This window comes from Gracilinanus agilis, chromosome 4, assembly GCF_016433145.1.
Source record: "Gracilinanus agilis isolate LMUSP501 chromosome 4, AgileGrace, whole genome shotgun sequence".
Classification (NCBI taxonomy): domain Eukaryota; kingdom Metazoa; phylum Chordata; class Mammalia; order Didelphimorphia; family Didelphidae; genus Gracilinanus; species Gracilinanus agilis.
This window is the reverse complement of record NC_058133.1, coordinates 262,257,469-262,277,175: the sequence shown is the minus strand read 5'-3', so window position 1 is coordinate 262,277,175 and position 19,707 is coordinate 262,257,469. Positions and strand designations below refer to the sequence as shown.

General features: G+C 37.1%; 1 protein-coding gene across 1 annotated transcript in view; it reads right to left on the bottom strand.

Moving 5' to 3' along the window:
• ANKS1A (ankyrin repeat and sterile alpha motif domain containing 1A) overlaps positions 1-19,707 on the bottom strand; it is a 256,599-nt gene that overhangs the window by 147,131 nt on the left and 89,761 nt on the right. The window contains exons 2-4 of the mRNA XM_044674231.1: positions 15,483-15,563; positions 7,757-7,913; positions 40-336 (exon numbers count right to left, since the gene is read on the bottom strand). Of these exons, the coding sequence (XP_044530166.1) occupies positions 40-336; positions 7,757-7,913; positions 15,483-15,563 (535 nt within the window). The remainder of the gene's footprint in view (positions 1-39; positions 337-7,756; positions 7,914-15,482; positions 15,564-19,707) is intronic.

Here is a 19,707-nt window from a genome sequence, read left to right as displayed (position 1 = left end):
AGACTCTATAAGAACTTGAAGGTACATGATCATGGATACCTGGTAGTTGCTATCCATCCCAGCATCGAGAAGGACACAGACCACAGCTTTGTGGCCGTTCCGGGCAGCCAAGTGCAGAGGAGTATGTTTCTTAGTGTTGCAGCTTAAAAGGTTGGGGTGAGCATTGAGCAGCATCTTCACCACCTCCAGCCTCCCATACAGTGCAGCTAGGTCCAGCGGTGTCTCAAACTTGTTATTGCGCATGGTGGGATCAGTTAGTTCCTCCAAGAGGACCTTCACTACCTCAGTGTGACCATATTGGGCGGCACAATGGAGAGCCGTCTCATTGTCATTGTTCTAAAGGGTTAAAAAAGGAAGCCAGCATAAGCAGGTAGGTTTAATAACATGTACAGACAGGCATTGGACAGAAATAACACTAGTAAAACTATTGAAGTTTAAATGAAGAAAATAGCAGTAACATTTCTGTGACACCCATTAATTTGAAAGTATGTAGTAGATGACTGCTCTTCTTTTGCAATAATGAATTTGTACTTTAAGTAAAGGTATCATTGATCACAGTGGTCAGTGCGTCCTAGGATATGTACCAATTCTTAATAACCTGCAGGTTATTAACCTGATAAACTGATAAACTCTTCAAGCCCTACTGATCACTCTAACTAGTGATACCCTTACCTAACATGCAAATTCCCTACTGCAAAGGAAGAGCATTCATCTACCAAATACTGTCAAATTAATGGGTATGACCAGCCATGTCTCCCATATTTGTTGCAGAATCAAGAAGCTAGCATAAACATAAAAGGGATTCTATAGGAGTCTAGTGCAGATCAACTACAGCAATATCAAAACCATTGGTTTAATTTAAACTTCAATCAGCTTTACAATACTATACTTATCTAACCACATTATTTTGATTCTCAATTTGTCAGCCATTTCATTTGTCTTGATTTCTAGCTTTTACAAAAAGACTGTCCATTTCATATGGCTTCTAGCATGCAAACAATCATGAATACCAAGGATGGAAATCACGCAAAACAGGACCAATCATTTTACATATCAGCCAACAGCCATATTGGGGGTGGGGGAGAGGGGGACCCAAGGGCCTGGGACAGGGAATGATGATAGGAAAAGTGCTAAATGCAAAAGGAACTCGGAGACCTCTTACTGTTGCACTGCTTCTACTGGAATACCTGAACCAATGAATACATGCACTATCTATCATTAAAACTGCAGTGCAAGGAATAGTTTTATGTGAAAGATAACAATAGGATTTTTCATAGTTGTTTGCAAGGTGCAAAATATACAAATATAATGTTTTCATCAATTCAGATTCAGACTTGCCCCTTAACCCCAATTTGAATTTTGTTTCAACTAAAAAGCATAATCAGAGAATGAAAAAGGAAGAGGTTTCATCTAAAAGCAACAATGTTGTACCTTTTCTTTTTTCTTCCAATGAAAAAATATACACACACTGCATAAGTGTAAGACACAGAGAATAGGAATTTCCATGTGACTTCTTAGAGGAACATTTAAGAAAGTACTTACTGAGGTGATTCAGAAGAATTTTAAAATGTTATCTACTGGCTTTGCAACTTTGTGAGATAGGCAGTGCTTGAGGAAGGAAGGTATGGTAAAAAAAAATAAATATTTTGCACCTTTCAAACTATAAAAACAAAGCCTTCTACAACTGCTTTAATTTTATTAATGTTAAATTATATTCTAGGGGTTACCCCAAACCATGCATGCAACTCCATCTGCTTTAGATCTAGCATTTGACTGCATCATTCTTTCCAGCTGCATTGTCATCCAGAAAGATCTGGAGCTACTAGGAACAGGGCCCCCTAGGACTAGAGTTCACCAATAGACTACAATCAAGAAAATCAGGACAGAAGAAGCAGTAAAAGCAGCCACAGGCAGAATATAGCCACACACAGATAAAATATAGGGTGCAGAGAAAGCAAAACAATAAGGTCAAACAGGGCTCAAGTGAATAAGCTGCTGGGACATGCTTCAATCATCCCCACCAACTTCTGCCAGTGACCAACAGGGATTAGCCCAAGTATGCTGAACGCCCCAAAGTAGCACACAGAACTCAAGTGAATGACTATGACAGTGTGTGCCTGTGTGTGTGTGTGTGTGTGTGTGTGTGTGTGTGTGTGTGTGTGTGTGTGTGTATCTATCTGCTTGTCTGTCAGTCCACTAATGGTAGGGCATTTGCCTTCAAGGAGAACGACTTTGGGCTTACTAGGCTTCCTTCTGCTCTGCAATACTATGTCACTCAGAATCAGCTTCATGGGGAGTTAGTCTTTTAAAAACCTGCCCAAGCTCCCTTATTGCTTCTTTCTATTCACCACCTAACCTTGCCATTACTATGCCTGGCGAGATGTGTTTCAAATCAGACAGCAATATTGGCTTTGTGACTTTGTAATGAGGTTTATCTCCTAATTTGGTCTTCTTTAAACTGGCAAATAGAAAGTCCCTTTTAACAATGAGAAAGTACAGCCTATGCGTAACGTGTGTCGTATGACTCCTCTTTCATAAAAATAAAACTATAAACCTTACGTAGTTTAGGTAGGGAGACTTTCATCCAGGAAAGTCCATCTATTGTATCAGAGACATCGAGGGCTCTTCTACTTACTGATTAATTTCATTTTAGTTTGATTAAGCATAAGTCAGTTGCCAATCCATTCAAGGGAAGTGGAATATAAAGCCAAAATATCTCCTAGGCCATTTCTTTTGCTGATGAACTGATGTTTCTTAACCTTCAACACTCACCCAAGTTGACTTAAGACTGCCACACTAAAAACCAGGCTTCATTTACTATAAGTAGAAGGCAATCTGCATTCTCTCTCTCTCAACATTGGTCATTAGGACAAGCACCAACAGCTCTAAGAAAAACACCTTGTTTTCACAAGCAATATTTTCATTGTCCAACTACAAGGAGATAAAGCCTGATGCCTCTAGTCAAATATACTCTCCCTCTCCTCTCTTACAAAAATATTTAAGTCTGACTATCCTTGTTATTAACACAATTTTTCCTCTGGAGTAAAAGAGTTGATAAACACTATGTTAGTCAAACATCAAGAACCCAGTGAGAACCATTACTAGGTATAGGGATGTGAAGGATCTGTTTCCTAAAAATAAGCATGCCCAGAAACCTTAAAAGGTCACATTCTAATCAGTGAATCAAGAGCTGGAAAAATGATAAATGGGAAAAAGGAGAAATCAAAGCACCATAATTTTAAAATTCTCCTTTGTGTATTTCCCATAGACAGCTATCTATTGGTCTTACCATCACCAAATGTCCCCAAATTAAAAACAAAAAATTGAAGAGTGAGGTCAAAACCACTTGTCTGTGGTAATTGGAAGGGAAGAAATATAAAATACAAAAATATATTAGCAGCTGAGAACAATGTAAGGCCATTACCACAACAGACACTCAGAGAAGAATATACACAATGGAGTCTCCTTTCTTCTGAACACCTAAAGTTTGACTCCATTTGTAAACTGGTGTCTTTGTATCACACTTAGGCAAACATTGCTGCACTTAGGATATTGAGGGGTAATTTGTCACAGAAGAAGCGGTGGAAGTAACTAAGGATGTTTATCCTGAAAGAGAGAGATTTCTCCTGAAGAACACTTAGAGGGGAAAGTAACAACTATTTTCAAATGTTTGGAGAGCTGTCATGCAGAGAAAGATGAGGACTTTTTACATGCTGCGCCTGAAAACAGAACTAGGGCTGACAGATTATTGGAAGGCAGATTTCAGTTCAACATAATGAAGAACTTTCAAACAAATGTATTATCATTAATGTGAATAGAAATTCCATTTGGGTCAAGAAAAGATTAGATCCTTCATTTCTTCAGGCAACTGTCTAGGGCAGGAATGTCAAATAGAAATAGAGGCCACTAAATCATACACATATAGACTTGGTTTTAAAATGTAATGTCTTCTTTGTTTTATTGTATTATCATTTATTTTGTTAACTATTTCCCAATTACATTTTAATCAGGTTTGATTCTTACTCAGGTGGGCTGCATGTTTGACATGGTCTTTATTAAAAAGTGAAATGAGTTTGAACATAATGAATCCCAAAGAGACCAAGTGGGTCACATGAAAACAAACTTGGGTATAATGCAAAAAGGTTTTGCTTATGAACCAGCTCAGTATGGTGTAGCTATCAGAATCCATCCAGGCTTGTTACTCTTAATCCAATATGCATTATTCAAATTTTCAAACTGCAACTTTAAAAAAGAATAATACTTTTAAAGTATGGTAACAAGTTCTTACACAAGGACATGCTCTCATTCTTTTTTTCATTAACTAGGCCGTATTTTAGTTGTGCAGGTGAAATCGGTCACAGAAGAAAGTATTTTCAAAAACCACAGCATCTCTTTAAAACTTCCATACAATCATATGTTTTAGTAACTAAACTAACCACAAAAGGGAAGTACTCTTAAATCCTCTTCCCTCAGAATGTGGTTCTTACTTAAGTACATCATTTTTTAAAACTTCTCCCACTAATATTGCTGTATTCCTAGATTCTTTTGAGAAATGACACTGTATCCATATCATAAGACCAAAATATTTTAAACAAAGTATCCTTTCCATTTGGAGAGTGGAAAAACAAATAACAAGGATAAAAGTATCTTCCCCAAACTTTATCTGGTGCATCACTGTAAGCAAAATCTGGATAGCTAAATAATCCTAGTAACATTGCCTCTATGCATTATGTTCCTATCAAATGGGAAAATCTCAGACTTCCTTAATGCCTATGAAGAAGGTGAGAATTGATCTGTTCTTTAACAAAATGAAACCATGAAATTTGCTTTCAGGAACTTTGAAATTATAAAAATTATTTTATGCTTGCTTTCCTTTCAGAAAAATTCATGGAGAATAAAAAGAAATAGCTAATATAGGCAACATTATGATTTAACCAGAGTTCTACAAAAGATCAACAGATCTCTTGTAAAATAAAATCTCCAGTCAAACAGAGTTGCTGTGACTGAGAAAACTAGGGCTCAAAGGGAAAAATATTGCTGGCCAGAGAGGCTCCAAATGGTAAAGGCAAAGCCAGCCGAGCATGACACACTTAAAACCACATCCCATCATAAATCAGAAGGCTCATTATTTGCTTCCAGCCTGACAATAAATAAAACTCAATTAAATATTGTGAATGTCTGAGTAAAAACTCTCTTCATTTATTTTCTCTCTGCTGATAGCCTGATTAAGTAACAAGAAATTTTTTTGATCCACTTCGTCAACTGTTCAACTTTAATGGTGATTTATAAATCTATTTTTGTGCTCTTTTGTGGGACGAGAATGACTAAGCAGAAAGAAAAGCAAACAAAGACTAGAGACAGAAGATTGAGGCTTAAAAGCCAGACATAAATGTACAGACTTAACAAAACAAGACTGAGGTAGCAAGCAGGCAAGAGTCCCAAAAGAGGCTGCCCATGGCCTTTTACTCCTGCACGCACCATGAACCACAGAGAAAGCAACCTTCACTTTGGTAAGAAATATAGAAATTAGAACCTAGCTAAAAGACATGAAGAAAATAAATTTATGTTCCAGCAGGTAAAAGTCTCTCATTATTTGTGCTTATTAAGAATATTAATTTCCCTAACTATTCTTGAAGTACAAAATTTTTTCTAATAATAATTTTTAAAACCTTAACATCAAATTAAAGAGTCTGAAATCTGACTCTTCCCCCATCTTTATTGATTTTAAGTTTTCAGATTTTTTCCTTAAAAGTAGACAACTTTATTTTGGATGGTTTGGATTTTTAAAATACTTTTACCATCCCCAGAAACAGAAATGAAGTAGACAGGACTGGAGCAGTCATCAACCAGGATGATGAAAACTGCCTGAGCAGGAGAATGGGATCAAGATGGAGTACAAGATTGGGTGCAGCTCGGGAGCAATGATGCAGAGAAATCCTGTCAGCTAAGTACACACCTTTGCATTGATATAAGGGTCAAAGGGGCCGTACTTTTTGAGTTCTTTGATCTCAAGAGCATTCTACAAAAAGGAGAGGAAAAGAAAACGTGATGATAAGATGGATGAAATACAGCAATAAAGTACTGTGTAGCCCCAATGGGGAAATCAGATTCATTCCCTCAGGATATCTTGAAAAGAAATAAGTTGTGGAACAGCAACCCAACCTCCATGGTACCTCATCACTAATCACTCCATTTATATTGGCAGCCAGCTGGAACCACCACATTAAAGGAATTTCTAAACAAATCAATGTAATGACCAGTTAATTGACTTCCTCCATTTGCAAAGACTATCAAAACCCACTATATTCTCCAAGGAATGGTGGACATTTAATTTCTCTTAGATACCAGTCTTACTCTAGTGCTGACATGCCTGAAAGATTTTCTTAACATTGGACTGAAGTCCTGTATCCCAAAGCAATCCATCTTGAACATCCCCCACCCCTTTCTTTGGATGATCAGTGTAGGATGAGGCTCAGGGTTACAAACTCAATTAGTTAGCTTTAAAAATCTTTCCAGGATCCAAATTCCAAAGTAAAAATCAGGACAGAAAGGACTAGAAAATTACATATTTGTGCAGCTATTTAAAAACTGAGGAAGAATAATTAAAAGCAAACATTTTTTTAGGTACCCTTTGGCAAAAGGGAATTAATCAGCCACTGGAGACTAAAGCAACATAATAAAAGTTATGCTTTGTTAACAAAAGTCATCCCTTAAATGTTCAAAAAAAAAAAAAAAAAGACAAAGATTAGTCACATGTTGATCACCTGCCTAGGCACCACCATCCCAAAAGGAATGGGAAACTGACCAGGGGCCATATATAGGCATCAAGGAAGCAGCTAGATGACCTGTAAATAGAGTGCTAGACTTCGAGTTAAGAAAATCCAAGTTCAAATCTTGACTCAAACACTTGTGACCTAAACAAATCCATAATCTTTCTCAGCCTCAATTTCCTCATCTGTAAAATGGAGATCATAATAGTACTTAAGAGTACTAGGTCTGTTGTGATGATCAAATGAGATACCATGTCAAGGGCTTTGCAAACCTTAACATGCTATATAAATGCTAGCCATTATTATCTCAATAAAAGGAAAATTGAAAGCTCTTCTATCTTAATTTTCTAGAGCCTATAGGATAAGATTCCTTCTTATAAATTATACCACACTCTAACAGCTTAGTGCAACCCTGTAAGGTCAAAAGACAATACATTGTATGTTTCTTCCTCCATAGGATGAGACCTCTGTCAGATTAGGTAGCTTATTTGTGAGGCATGATATCGATGCTTCATTACTATAGGCTTCAGTGTTATGGTCTAACAGTTACTTAGTCAGATGAATGACTAGATGAATGATATTGAACATATCACAAGCAAGTGGATATAGTTTTATTTACATTCTCAACAACCAAGAACAATAATTTCCTCTTTCAAATAGTATTATGAAACAGCGAAAAGGATCTACTTCAGCTCTGGAAAAAACAAAAGGCAAAGAAAGAGGAACTATCAAAAAGATAAAGCCTTTCAATCCATATGCCAGAAGCATGTGCTCCCTCCTTAAAATCTATACAAATGCTCGCATAGCTACAATCTGCAAGAATAATGAGATTTACCAACAGGAAATAACTTTGAGGGAAGGGGAGTTAAAAAGAAATCAATGTGTTGAGGAAGAATAAACCAAGACTGGGGCTATAGAAATAAAATGCCCCCTCCCACCACACTATCCAGGAAAGGTATAATCAGATACGTGAAAAATCTTCCAACCTGTTCATTGACTTTGGTGTGGGAGGGTCCTTGGTGGATGAGTAAACGAACTATCTGAGCATCCCCTTTCCAGGCTGCCAGGTGAAGAGGGTAACAGCCTTTACAATCAGCCACATTGGTCAATGCATCATTCCTTAGAAGAACTTCCACCACGTCCCTGGAAGGCAATAACATCTGATGAACTTGCATAATTCAAAACTCTCTGTCTTGGGAACTCAGGAAAATCTCCTTTGTGTAGCTATTGATAGGGAAGTCTAACTTTCTGGAGCCATGTTGTCTGAATCACTCCTCCCGTTTATCTTGGCCTCTTTGACACTATCTCATTTCTACTCCATCTGAAAATGTCTATCTTCTCTACGCCTTAAAATCACCCCTTGCCTGTGATGCATTAATAGCATTCTGGAATAGAATTTATATGAACAAAGTAATACAAAAATCCTTGGTACAATTTCATACAGTATTCAAGGTGATTATCCTTCTGTGTTGAATGCAGAAGGGTAGATGGAAATAGAAGTTAATACAAATATAAGCCAAACATATGGAATAACTGGAGTACTTTGGGGGAAGTTAGCTTTCTTCTTGGTGATGCTATTAATTAAATAAATACAAATGCATAATTATCCACCATATGCATTAAATCAGACAAAATCTCCACTCAAATAGAATGAATAATTCTAAGTAACTAAACAAGGATAAGCTATGTTCTAATATATGTATCCCCTTTTCATTTCTATTAGGGGTCACTGAGACTAATTAGACATAAGGCTCAGGAGTGGTTCTGTTATATCTTAATCTTTAAAAAAAGAAAAGAAAGGTAAAGAGGAATACACTGGGGGAAAATTATCCCATATAATCAAGATGAAATATTAATCTATATGAAAAAGAAATTGGAGGAGTGGCTGATGCTTGAATGAAACTCTCATTCAAACTGGTCAAAGGAGGGAAGAATAGACACATACATACAGAAGTACATTTCACTCAACAATGAAAGAGGAAAGGAAATGGAAAGGAGAAAAGGGGTTATTAGAGGAATGGTGGATTAAGTGAGGGATTTTAAGCAAAACAAACTCTATTAAAGGATGTAAAAAATTATATAATTCATAGAATCTAAATTTCAATCAAGTGCTCCAATGTTCTATACTAATTTGATTAACACCATTATCTAAAGACCTTCATTTCCTATTATGCTGTTTGTACTTAGCATCTTAGTAGAAAAAAACCTACCAACTATCCTCTATATGTGACTTTCTTATTCTCTTTTCAGAGTCCTAATCCATTCTTAAAACTGCCAAAAATACTTTCCTTTTGAAGCAGTCTTGAAAGATCAAAGGATATCAATAGGGGAAAACTGGGCAGGAAGAGAGGAATACACCATGGCAGAAAAAAACATAGACCTTACAGATATAAATTCTGTATTCAAGATATGGTTCCAGAACTTACAAGCTGAAAAATCATTTAACCTCTTTGAACCTCAGTCTCCTCATATAATCACCGGGAATAATTTTATTTATGGTATGTGTTTGAGGAAAAATGCTTTATAAAACTATGTAAACATGAATTACCCCAAATGTAGGAAATAATATGAGAAAAGGCATAAACATTTGCAAAGCAGGGGAAAGCAGATGTGTGTAAGTGACAAAAATTCCAATTTCACTATAGCATAGACTTACAAAGGATGGGGTAGAGTGAGAGCAAGCTAAAAAGGCAGTTCAGTGCTGGGTACAAACCCAGCAATGCTATGGCTAGATCGAACGGCAGGCAGTCTTTTCATCTTTGATACTGATGATTTGGTTTTCTTTTTTCCTTTTTTTAATTAGATTGACCAGTACTTTGTCAATTTTGTTTGTTTTTTCAAAGTACCAGCTTCTAGTCATTTATTAATTCAATAGTTCTTTTACTTTCAATTTCATTGATTTCCCCTTTAATTTTTGTAATCTCTAATTGGGTTTTTTGTCCTCATGTTCTCCTCACATCCCAAAGTGCAAAAGATGTACACATATTAAATGTTTTCAAATATCCTGACTCAGGGCAAAGCCTGTCATTCTAACCTAATTACTGATCTGGACAAAGGAGGATGGTGATCAAATCTATGCATAAGGAAGATTTATCTGGTGGAAGTATGTTAAAGAGGATGGGGGCAGGGTGACAAAGGAAGAGAGAGAGAAGACTAAAAACAGTGGGTCCAAGTAAGCATTTGTTAGAATAGTCAAAGGAGTAAAGGGGGTACTACTACCAGAATGGCAGCTGAGTGGCTCAGTGGATTGAGAGCCAGGCCTAGAGACTGGAGGTCCTAGGTTCAAGTCCGGCCTCGGACACTTCCAGCTGTGTGACCTTGGGCAAGTCACTTGACCCCTATTGCCCACCCTTACCACTCCTGGGCTAAGGACGGTCCCTAGCCCGGATGAAAAAGGAGGAGGGTTGGGCGTGGGGCTAGCAACCCCATCCTGTAAAAACTACATCTGCTAAAGAAACTGCAACCTAAAGTAGGGGCAGCTGGGCTAGCTCAGTGGATTGAGAGCCAGGCCTAGAGAGGAAAGGTCCTAGGTTCAAATCCGGGCTCAGACTCTTTCCAGCTGGGTGACCCTGAGCGACCCATTGCCTACTGGTTGTGGCCCTATGCTCCTAGAATGGAGTCCCAGGATTAAAAAAAAAAAAACTACCAGAATAGCAAAAAGGGGAATCTAAAGGAAGTGACAAATGCCAGATATCATAAAGGTAAAAACTAACAAGCTTGGAAACAAATTGGATGTGTCAGATGAGGAAAAAGACAAAAGTAACAATGAGGTATGAAACATAGGTACTGGTAAGTACCACTATAGAAAAAGTAGAGACACAGGTAGCTAAACAGCACAACAGAGAGCCAGGCCTAGAGTTGGGAGGACCTGGGTTCAAATCTGACCCCAGACACTTCCTAGTGGTGTGACCCTGGGCAAATTACTTAACCACTCTGCCCAGCTCTTTCCTCTCTTCTGTTTTAGAATTAATCTAGGATAGTGGGTAAAAGTTGAAAGAAAAGAGAGAGAGAAAGAGAAAGTGAAGGAGGAAGGGAGGGAGAGAAGAAGGAAGGAAAGAAGGGAGGGAGGAAGGAAGGGAGAGAAAGAGGAAAGGAAGAAGGGAGGGAGGGAGAGAGGGAGGAGTGCAATAGCAGTACAAATATAGAGAAAACAGATTTCAGTATTACATGTCACAGATGAGATGCTAGTTTGATCTGTGGTAGAGATGCTGGATAGAGAGGTATGGATATTCAGGAGATAAGTCAGGGCTGGAAACAAAGATTTCCTGTAGAGGTAATTAAATTGTGTATGTAAATAAGATTCCCAAGGCAGTATAGAGATGAGAAAGCCAAGGACAGAATCCTGAACAACACTTAATAGTAAGAATTGGAAACAGGAGACAGAGAAACTGTAATTAGAGGTAAGAAAATAGCCAGGAGTGTGATGTCCTGGAGACCAAATTAAAAGAGAAAGAGTTTACAGTAGCAATTCTTAAAGTGTATGGTTCAGAGGTTCTCTGAGATCCTTTATTTTCATAAAAATACTAAGACATTAAAACCTATAAATGAATAAATATCAATAGATATAACTTTAAAAGCCTGGGGAGAGGAGTTCCCCTTTTAAAAAATTAAATGTCTATAGTGTTTAAGAAAGGTCTCAAGAACAAAAAGTTTAAGAATCACTTATCTTTATGTCATGTGCCATACTAATATGAAAAAAAGATAAGAACTGAGAAAGTTATTAGATTTGATGATAAAGATTGGTCGCTTTTAAGAAAGCAGTTTGAGTACAGTGGCAGAGAAGTGAAGCCAGATTACAAAGGACTTTTTAAGGATGAAATGAATGGTAAAGAAATAAATGTATTGGATATTATAAACTATTTTTTCCAAAAACTTTGTGGGCAAAAGAATTAGAGGTGAGAATAGAAAGACATAAGCATATAAGTCAAAGGAAAGTCTTTTCAGTTAAGAATATCTGAGCAATATATGCTCACTGAAAATGGACATTCACAAACACACACACATACACATTTCCAATCAGTAAAAAAATCCAATCTTCTCTTCCTCCTATCCCAAAAATCACTCCCTAGTTGAGAATTTGACCATTATAAATCTGACATCAAGCAAAAAATGGCCACATTGCACAATGGCCACATCCAAAAAATATGGTCCTTTGCTTCTCCACCAGAAACTGGATAGCACAGTTTATCATCAGTCCTCTGCAGCCATGTTTGGTGATTAACAATGATCAGAATTCCTAATTCTTTCCAAGTTGTCTTTACAATATTGTTGTCGTATAAATTCTTCTGATTTTGTTCACTCTACTCTTCATCAGTTCATAAGTCTTCTCAAGTCTCTCTGAAACTATCTTCTACATTTCTTACTACACAATATTATTCCATCACATTCACAAAACACTTGTTCAACCATTCTCCAATTAATAGGCACTCCCTCAGAATCTCATTCTTTAACATGACAAAAGAAGTTATATTTTTGTACACTATTAAGAGTTCATTTTGCTTAGGACTAATCCCTTCTTTAATCTTCCCTTCCACTAATTCCCTCTTCCATCCTATTTGCTTGTTGGGTTTATGTATTTAACTCTGTATAGATGTACTTTTCCCCTCTTTGACTAGTTCAGATGAGTAAGGTTCATATCTCAGCTGCTCCACCTACTCTCTCCTCATTAGATAACTATTTCTATACCCTGATTATATGAGATCATTTTCACTAATCCTCACACCCCCATTTTCAATGTATTCCTTTCTCTTTCCTTTCCATTCTTCTCTTAAGGTCATTAAGAAAACCACTCCCAGGACTTCCATCTAATTAGACTCCTTCTATGACCCTGATGATGATAGGCTTCAGTGGGAACAAGTAAGCAATTTGTCCTTGTTTAGTCTTCTATCATTATTCAATCAGGTTTACCTTTTTATGTTTCTTTTCACTCCTGTGTTTGAATTTCAGTCTTTTCATACCTGGAAATATTCTGTTTCACTGAAGGTCCATTATACTCAGTTCTGCTGGGTAAGTTATTTTTTTTCCCCTTAAACAATACTTAGTATCAATGCTAAGGAAGAATTGCAGTAAGGGGTAGGCAACTGGGGTTTAGTGACCTGCCCAGAGTCAGACAGCTAGAAGTGTTTGAGGCCACATTTAAACCCAATTCCTCTTGATTCCAGGCCAGGTGCTTTATCCATTGTGCTACCTACCAGGCCCTGGGCAAGTTATTCTTGATTTTAAGTCTATATCTCTTGCCTTCTAAGATATTGGACTCCAAGCTCTCTGTTCTTTTATATTAGTGGCTACTAGTGTGTTATCCTTAATTGTGGCTCTTTAGGACTTGAATTATTTCTAACTACTTGCAGTATTTTTTCTTTAACTTAGAAGCTCTGAATTCTGGCTATGATATTCCTAAAAGTTCTCATCTGTAAGTTTCTTTTAAAAAGTGACCCTATTTCTACTTTGCCCTCTATTTTGAAAAGATGAGAATTTTCTTTTAAAATTTCTTGAAGCATTATTTGAATTCTTATCGGGAAATTCAGGTAGTCTGATGATTGTTAAATGATCTCTCCTTGGTCTGTTTTCCAGGTCAATTTCTTTTATGATGAGATACCTTATATTTTCTTCCTTTTTTTTTTTTCAATCTTTTGATTTTAATATTTCTTTCTCTTTCACGGAGTCAATGATCCATTTATTCCATTTTAATTTTCAGGAAATCTGTTGCTTGGAGAAGGGTTTTTGTTCCCTTTCTAATTCTTTCTTCCATGGCTCTATTTCATTGATGAAAACTTTTTTAAACCCTGTTCATCTCTGTCTGGAATCTGGTTGAATTTGTGCACAAGTTGTGTTTTTCTTTGAGGCTTTTTTAATAGATGTAATGGGAGTTATTCTCTTCTGAGTTTCTATCTTGAGTGTGTGTCACCATAATAGTGTCTTATGATGGAATTAGTTGTTTTTTTTTTTCTGTTTAGTCTTTATTCCAGCCTATTTCTTGACACTGGACTTGATGGGGCAAGGTCTACCTGCTTCTAAAAGGAAAGCTTTCAGTGTTCCCAAAGCAGTCTGATCCAGAGGAAAATGTGACCACAGTCACCATGGTTCAAACTCTGAAAGTTTTTAACCTGAGTTTAGATCTGAGCAGCAGTAGGCTGCTGTTGGACTTGGCTACTATCATATAGCTAGAAAACTCTGCTGGTTCAGAATGATGCAGCTGCAGGCTCTCCTAGAATTCCTGGCTGGTTATTTCTCTGAAGGCTTCAGATTGGGTTGAAATTGAGTTCCTACTCTGCTTCTAGAATCTGAGCCACATTGCCTACTGCTTGCTTTTAAATCTGCTTTTTTTCTTAGTACACAACCCAGGACCTGCACTGTGGGAAAAAGGTAGGTCAGGTCTCCTTCTCAGTCCACTCTGGATCTGGGCTCAGGACCTGGATGGTGGGCAATAAAACTGTCAATCAATACCTATCCCTAGGATAGGTCTAGGACTACTATATGCCTAATACATAGCCTCTCCCTGTACTGAAGATCTCCTGGCTAAACATTATCCACAGTGATTGCAAATCTCTCAATCTCTCTAAGCTACCTTGGGTTAGAAAAATAACTCAATGGAATTTTTTCTTGGATTTTCCCCTCAGGATTCAATCTAGTGCATTTTCTAAGTCTATATGTAGTTTTGCAGAGAGGAGCTTGCTATTCTGCTTTCTGCTTCTCTAACATCTTGTGGTTGGTAAAAGGATTCCTTAGCAAAGAATAGGAAAGACTTTTCTCATAAGACAGGAGAGAAGAAAAAGAAAATAGAAAAATAATACTAAAGTTTTGAGGTTGAAAGTAGCAACTGAGAAGTTCTTGCATCTAATGCCTAGCATAGAAAATGCTAAATAAATAGGTCTTTGGTGACTGACTATTGAATTAAAGAAGGTGAGTGGAGTGAAGTTAGGAATTTGAAGAAAAAGTATTAATCACCCAACAAATGTTCATTAAGTATCTATTTGATGAGCACTATCCTAGGTGCTGAGAATATAAAAACAAAAAGGAAATTGGACCAGTCTATAAAAGGTTTACATTCTATTGGAGGAAATGTATCCCTATAGGTAGATATAAATTGAATGCAAAGCAAATACAAGTTAATTAGGGATTTGGGGGGACAGAAAGTACTATAAACTAGGTAGATCAGAAAAGGCTTCACTTGGGAAGTGGTGCTTAAAATAAGTTTAAAAGAGGTCAAGGAATCTAAGAGGTAGAAATGAGAAATAAGTATCTTCCAGGGATAAGGGATAGAAGGTGCAAAGAAGATGAGAGATGGAATATTGTACATGAGGCCCAGGAGTTTGGATGAATTAAAGCATATATGAAGGGAATAATATATAATCAGTCTGGAAAGGTAGACTTGAACCAGACTAAAAAGGGCTTAAAAATGACAAAAGGAAGAGTTTGCATTTGAAACCAGAAGGCCCTCACTCTTTTAATGAAGCAGCTAAGATCTGAGGATGCTGGGTGATCTGTTTAAGAGCATACAGATAGTATCAGGGGCAAAATTTGAATTCAGGGCTTTTGACTCCAGAGTCACCATGCTTTCTACTATACCATGTGAAATTAAACTCTCTCCATCTTTTATAAGCACTGGCTAAAGGCTCCTGAAAGAAGAAATTTAGAGTTTAACTAAAATGAGGCTTGGGGATTTTAAATGGACTTAGTGGGTGATAGCAAAGTAGCACATGATTTATTACTTACTTGTGACCATTCAGAGCTGCATGGTGCAAAGGGGTGTAACCAGTGCTATCAACGCAATTCACGTTGGGTCCTCTCCAGATGCTGCAGTAAAGACAAGAATCAAAGCACAACGTCATAGACCAAATTTAAAGGCTAATTAGCAAGGGGGGAAAAATATTTCTCAACAGTCTTTTAGTCAAATTTGGTCTCTTTTTAAAATTGCTGATGCTAAAAGGACAGAAGCAATAAACTACAGCAATTTGTGGTACTAAAATTACAATTAGTTCCACGCAACAAGGAGAAAAATACCAAGTCACAACCTTCCCTAACAACTAATTTCATTATTCTCTTGATGTGGGATTCCTATCATTGAGTTCTACCAATAAGATAAAAACAGTCCAGTGATGGATTACCAAGAAGATAAATGAATTAAGCTAGCACACATTCCTGAAAAGACACCTACCACCAGCAATAAGTATAAGAATATAGGTAAATTTTCCTACATGATGTCTCCTCTTTGGCACTACCACATTCTTTTTTTTTAATTTAATTAAATTTTTTAAATTCTATTTAATTGATCGATTTAGAATATATTTCCATGGTTAAAAGATTCTCGTTCTTTCCCTCCCCTAAGTCCACCCGCTTCCTGTAGCCAATGTGCAATTCCACTGAGTTTTACATGTAAAGACCTATTTCCATATTATTGATATTTGTACTATGGTGATCCTTTAGAGTCAATATCCTCAATCATATCCCCATCAATCCATGATTACCACATTCTTAAAACTAGAATAAATTAATGTAACCCAAGGCCCAGACTTTTAAAGGCTTTATTTTTCAAAGACCAGGTTTATGGACTGAGAGCCAGCCCTAGAAAGGGGAGGTCCTAGGTTCAAATCTAGACTCAGATAATTCTTAGCTGTGTGACCCTGAGCAAATCATAACCGCCACTGCCTAGTCCTTACCAATCCTCTGCCTTGCATTGGTTCTAAGATAGAAGGTAAAGATTTAAAAAAAAAAAAAAAAGAATAGGCTTAATCTTTGTTATGATTAAAATTATCTGGAGACTATATATAAATTTATAATTATTTATTCATAAGGGTTAGAGAGAAAGATCACATGATCACCTATCCATACCTAATTAAAAGCCACATCAATATGACTGTTCCAAGCAGTTGTGTGCAAGTGTTAAACATCCCAGAAAAGGAAGAGAAAGCAACAAAATGTCCAGCAAGAAAGCACACACTTCCTGCGTTCCCTTTCTTTTCCCTTCCCCTTTCCTCCTGGGAGTCTTGAGTTGGACAGCCTTAACTTCAGTCCAGATGTGAGTCCTGACTTTTTGACATGTCACCTGTCTCACAGGGACTTCAGTCATTCCCTTACAGATGCCAGGATGACAGCACAACAGGTTGTGCTCAGTCAAAAGATGGGGCAACTTATATAACCTCTCCAGGACTATTTTCTCAGCTTCTGGAGTAGTGATTTGAACTAGATGAATTTTAAGAGCACTTGCAGTTTTAAATCTATGATCCAAATTTTCATGTTTGTCACCAAAATATTACTATGAAGTGACTGAAATTACAATTCTACTTTACAGGTGGAGCTGAGGCCTAAAACACAAATTTGCCCAAAGACATTGAGAAATTAAGTGATAGATCCAATATAGTCTACATTTATGAACCACTTACTGTATGCTCAATATTCATCTAAGACAGTTAAATTATTAAGCATTATACAATTTTTAAAATGATTATTACAGACAGTAGTTGTTGTAGGAATTCAGAGAGGAATTATCACTATTGGCTAGAAACCAATCTAAGTATGTTATCCCTAATGTAGCATTTTACTATGACTGTGCTATCTCCAACCATCTCCATTCCCAAATAACCCAGGAACTGGGAATTAAATTCTTTATTTTCAGCAAAAGAGCAAGACCAATATTCCTATTTCCTTCTTTACTCTTTCTGCCCAAAAAAGTAACCTTACCTAGAAATTAATTATAAGGAAAGCCACTGACACAAATACTATGCATATTCTAGAGTAGGTGTTCTCAAATGTTTTGGACTCAGACTCACTTTATAATTAAAAAAAAATTACCAAATACCCTCCCAAAGAGTTTTTATTTATGTAGGTTATAGCTATCAATATTTATTGCATATGAAGTTAAAACTCATAAATTTAAAAATATTTGATAATTCATTTACAAATAACCTATTAGATTTTGAGTAAATAATACATTATAACCCAGTGGAATTACTTGTCAGCTGGGGGGAGGGAAGGGAGGAAGAGAACATGAATTATGTAACCATGGAAAAATATTCTAAAAAAATAAAAATAACCTATTACATGTTAACACAAATAACATATTTTATGAAATTAGCCATATTTCAAAAAAAAAATGTAGTGAGAAAGAGAAACATTACTCTACTTTTTTGCAAATCTCTTTAATGTCTGGCTTAACAGAAGGCATTCTCATCTATCTATTTTTACATGTTGTTTTGGTTGAAGTACAATAAGTAGCTAGGCCTTACCCAGATAAATAGTTGGAAAAGGGATGAGTATCTGAAGAATCTTTTCAGATAATTGTGGATATTCTTCTTGGATACACTACCAAAATTCAACAAATGACCGTTTCTTAATGACTCATTTCATTGTGAATTCTCAAACCAAAGTAATGAACTTTTTGTTCTGTTACATGATTTTATAATATAATGCACTGGTCATCTGGAAAATAGTGGTTCATGATCCAACTGTTCTGAAGAGTAATTTGGAACTATGCCCCAAAAGGCTGTGAAACTATGCATACCCTTTAACACAGCAATACTACTACTAGGTCTGTATTCCAAAGAGATCAAAGGAAAGAGAAAAGAACCTATTAGTACAAAAATGTAGCAGCAATTTTTATGGTGGCAAAGAATTGGAAACTGAAGGGATACCCATCAGGTGAGGAATAGCTGAAAAAGTTGTGGTATATGCTTGTAATAAAATATTATTGTGCTATAAGAAATGATAAGCAGGATGCTTTCAGAAAAACTTGGGGAGACTTACAAAAGCTGATACAAAGTGAAATGAGCAGAACTGGGGAACACTGTACACAGTAATCATGATACTGTACAATGACCAGCTGTGAATGACTTAGCTATTTTCGGCAATATAAATATCCAAGACTGCTGAGTGCAGATTGAAGTATACTACTTTTGATTTTATTTTTTCATGGTTTTATTTTTTTTTACAACATGACTAATACAGAAAAATGTTTTGTATGACTGTGTGTGTGTGTGTGTGTGTGTGTGTGTGTGTGTAGCCTATGTCAAATTGCTTGCCTTCTCAGTGAGGGTGGAGAAGAAGAGAAAGAAATTGGAACTCAAATTTTTAAGTAAATGTTTTAAAATTGTTTTTACATGTAATTGGAAAAACATTTTAAAAAATAGTGGTTTACTGAATTATGCAGATACTCTAAATGTTTACCCATTTCATATACAATTTTAAAAGTCATGTGAGTCTTATCAGAAAAGTCATTAAATATGGACTGTCAAACCCATGGTAGAAAATATAAATTTCCAAAAATTCTCATTTTCATTTGAAAGTTTGAATTTTGTCATCAGAAATAAATATTGGGGGCAGCTGGGTAGCTCAGTGGATTGAGAGCCAGGCCTAGAGACGGGAGGTCCTAGGTTCAAATCCGGCCTCAGACACTTCCCAGTTGTGTGACCCTGGGCAAGTCACTTAACCCTCATTGCCTACTCTTACCACTCTTCTGCCTTGGGGAGGGAAGGAGGGAAGGAAAAAAGGAAGGGAAGGGAAGGGAAGGGAAGGGAAGGGAAGGGAAGGGAAGGGAAGGGAAGGGAAGGGAAGGGAAGGGAAGGGAAGGGAAGGGAAGGGAAGGGAAGGGAAGGGAAGGGAAGGGAAGGGAAGGGAAGGGAAGGGAAGGGAAGGGAAGGGAAGGGAAGGGAAGGGAAGGGAAGGGAAGGGAAGGGAAGGGAAGGGAAGGGAAGGGAAGGGAAGGGAAGGGAAGGGAAGGGAAGGGAAGGGAAGGGAAGGGAAGGGAAGGGAAGGGAAGGGAAGGGAAGGGAAGGGAAGGGAAGGGAAGGGAAGGGAAGGGAAGGGAAGGGAAGGGAAGGGAAGGGAAGGGAAGGGAAGGGAAGGGAAGGGAAGGGAAGGGAAGGGAAGGGAAGGGAAGGGAAGGGAAGGGAAGGGAAGGGAAGGGAAGGGAAGGGAAGGGAAGGGAAGGGAAGGGAAGGGAAGG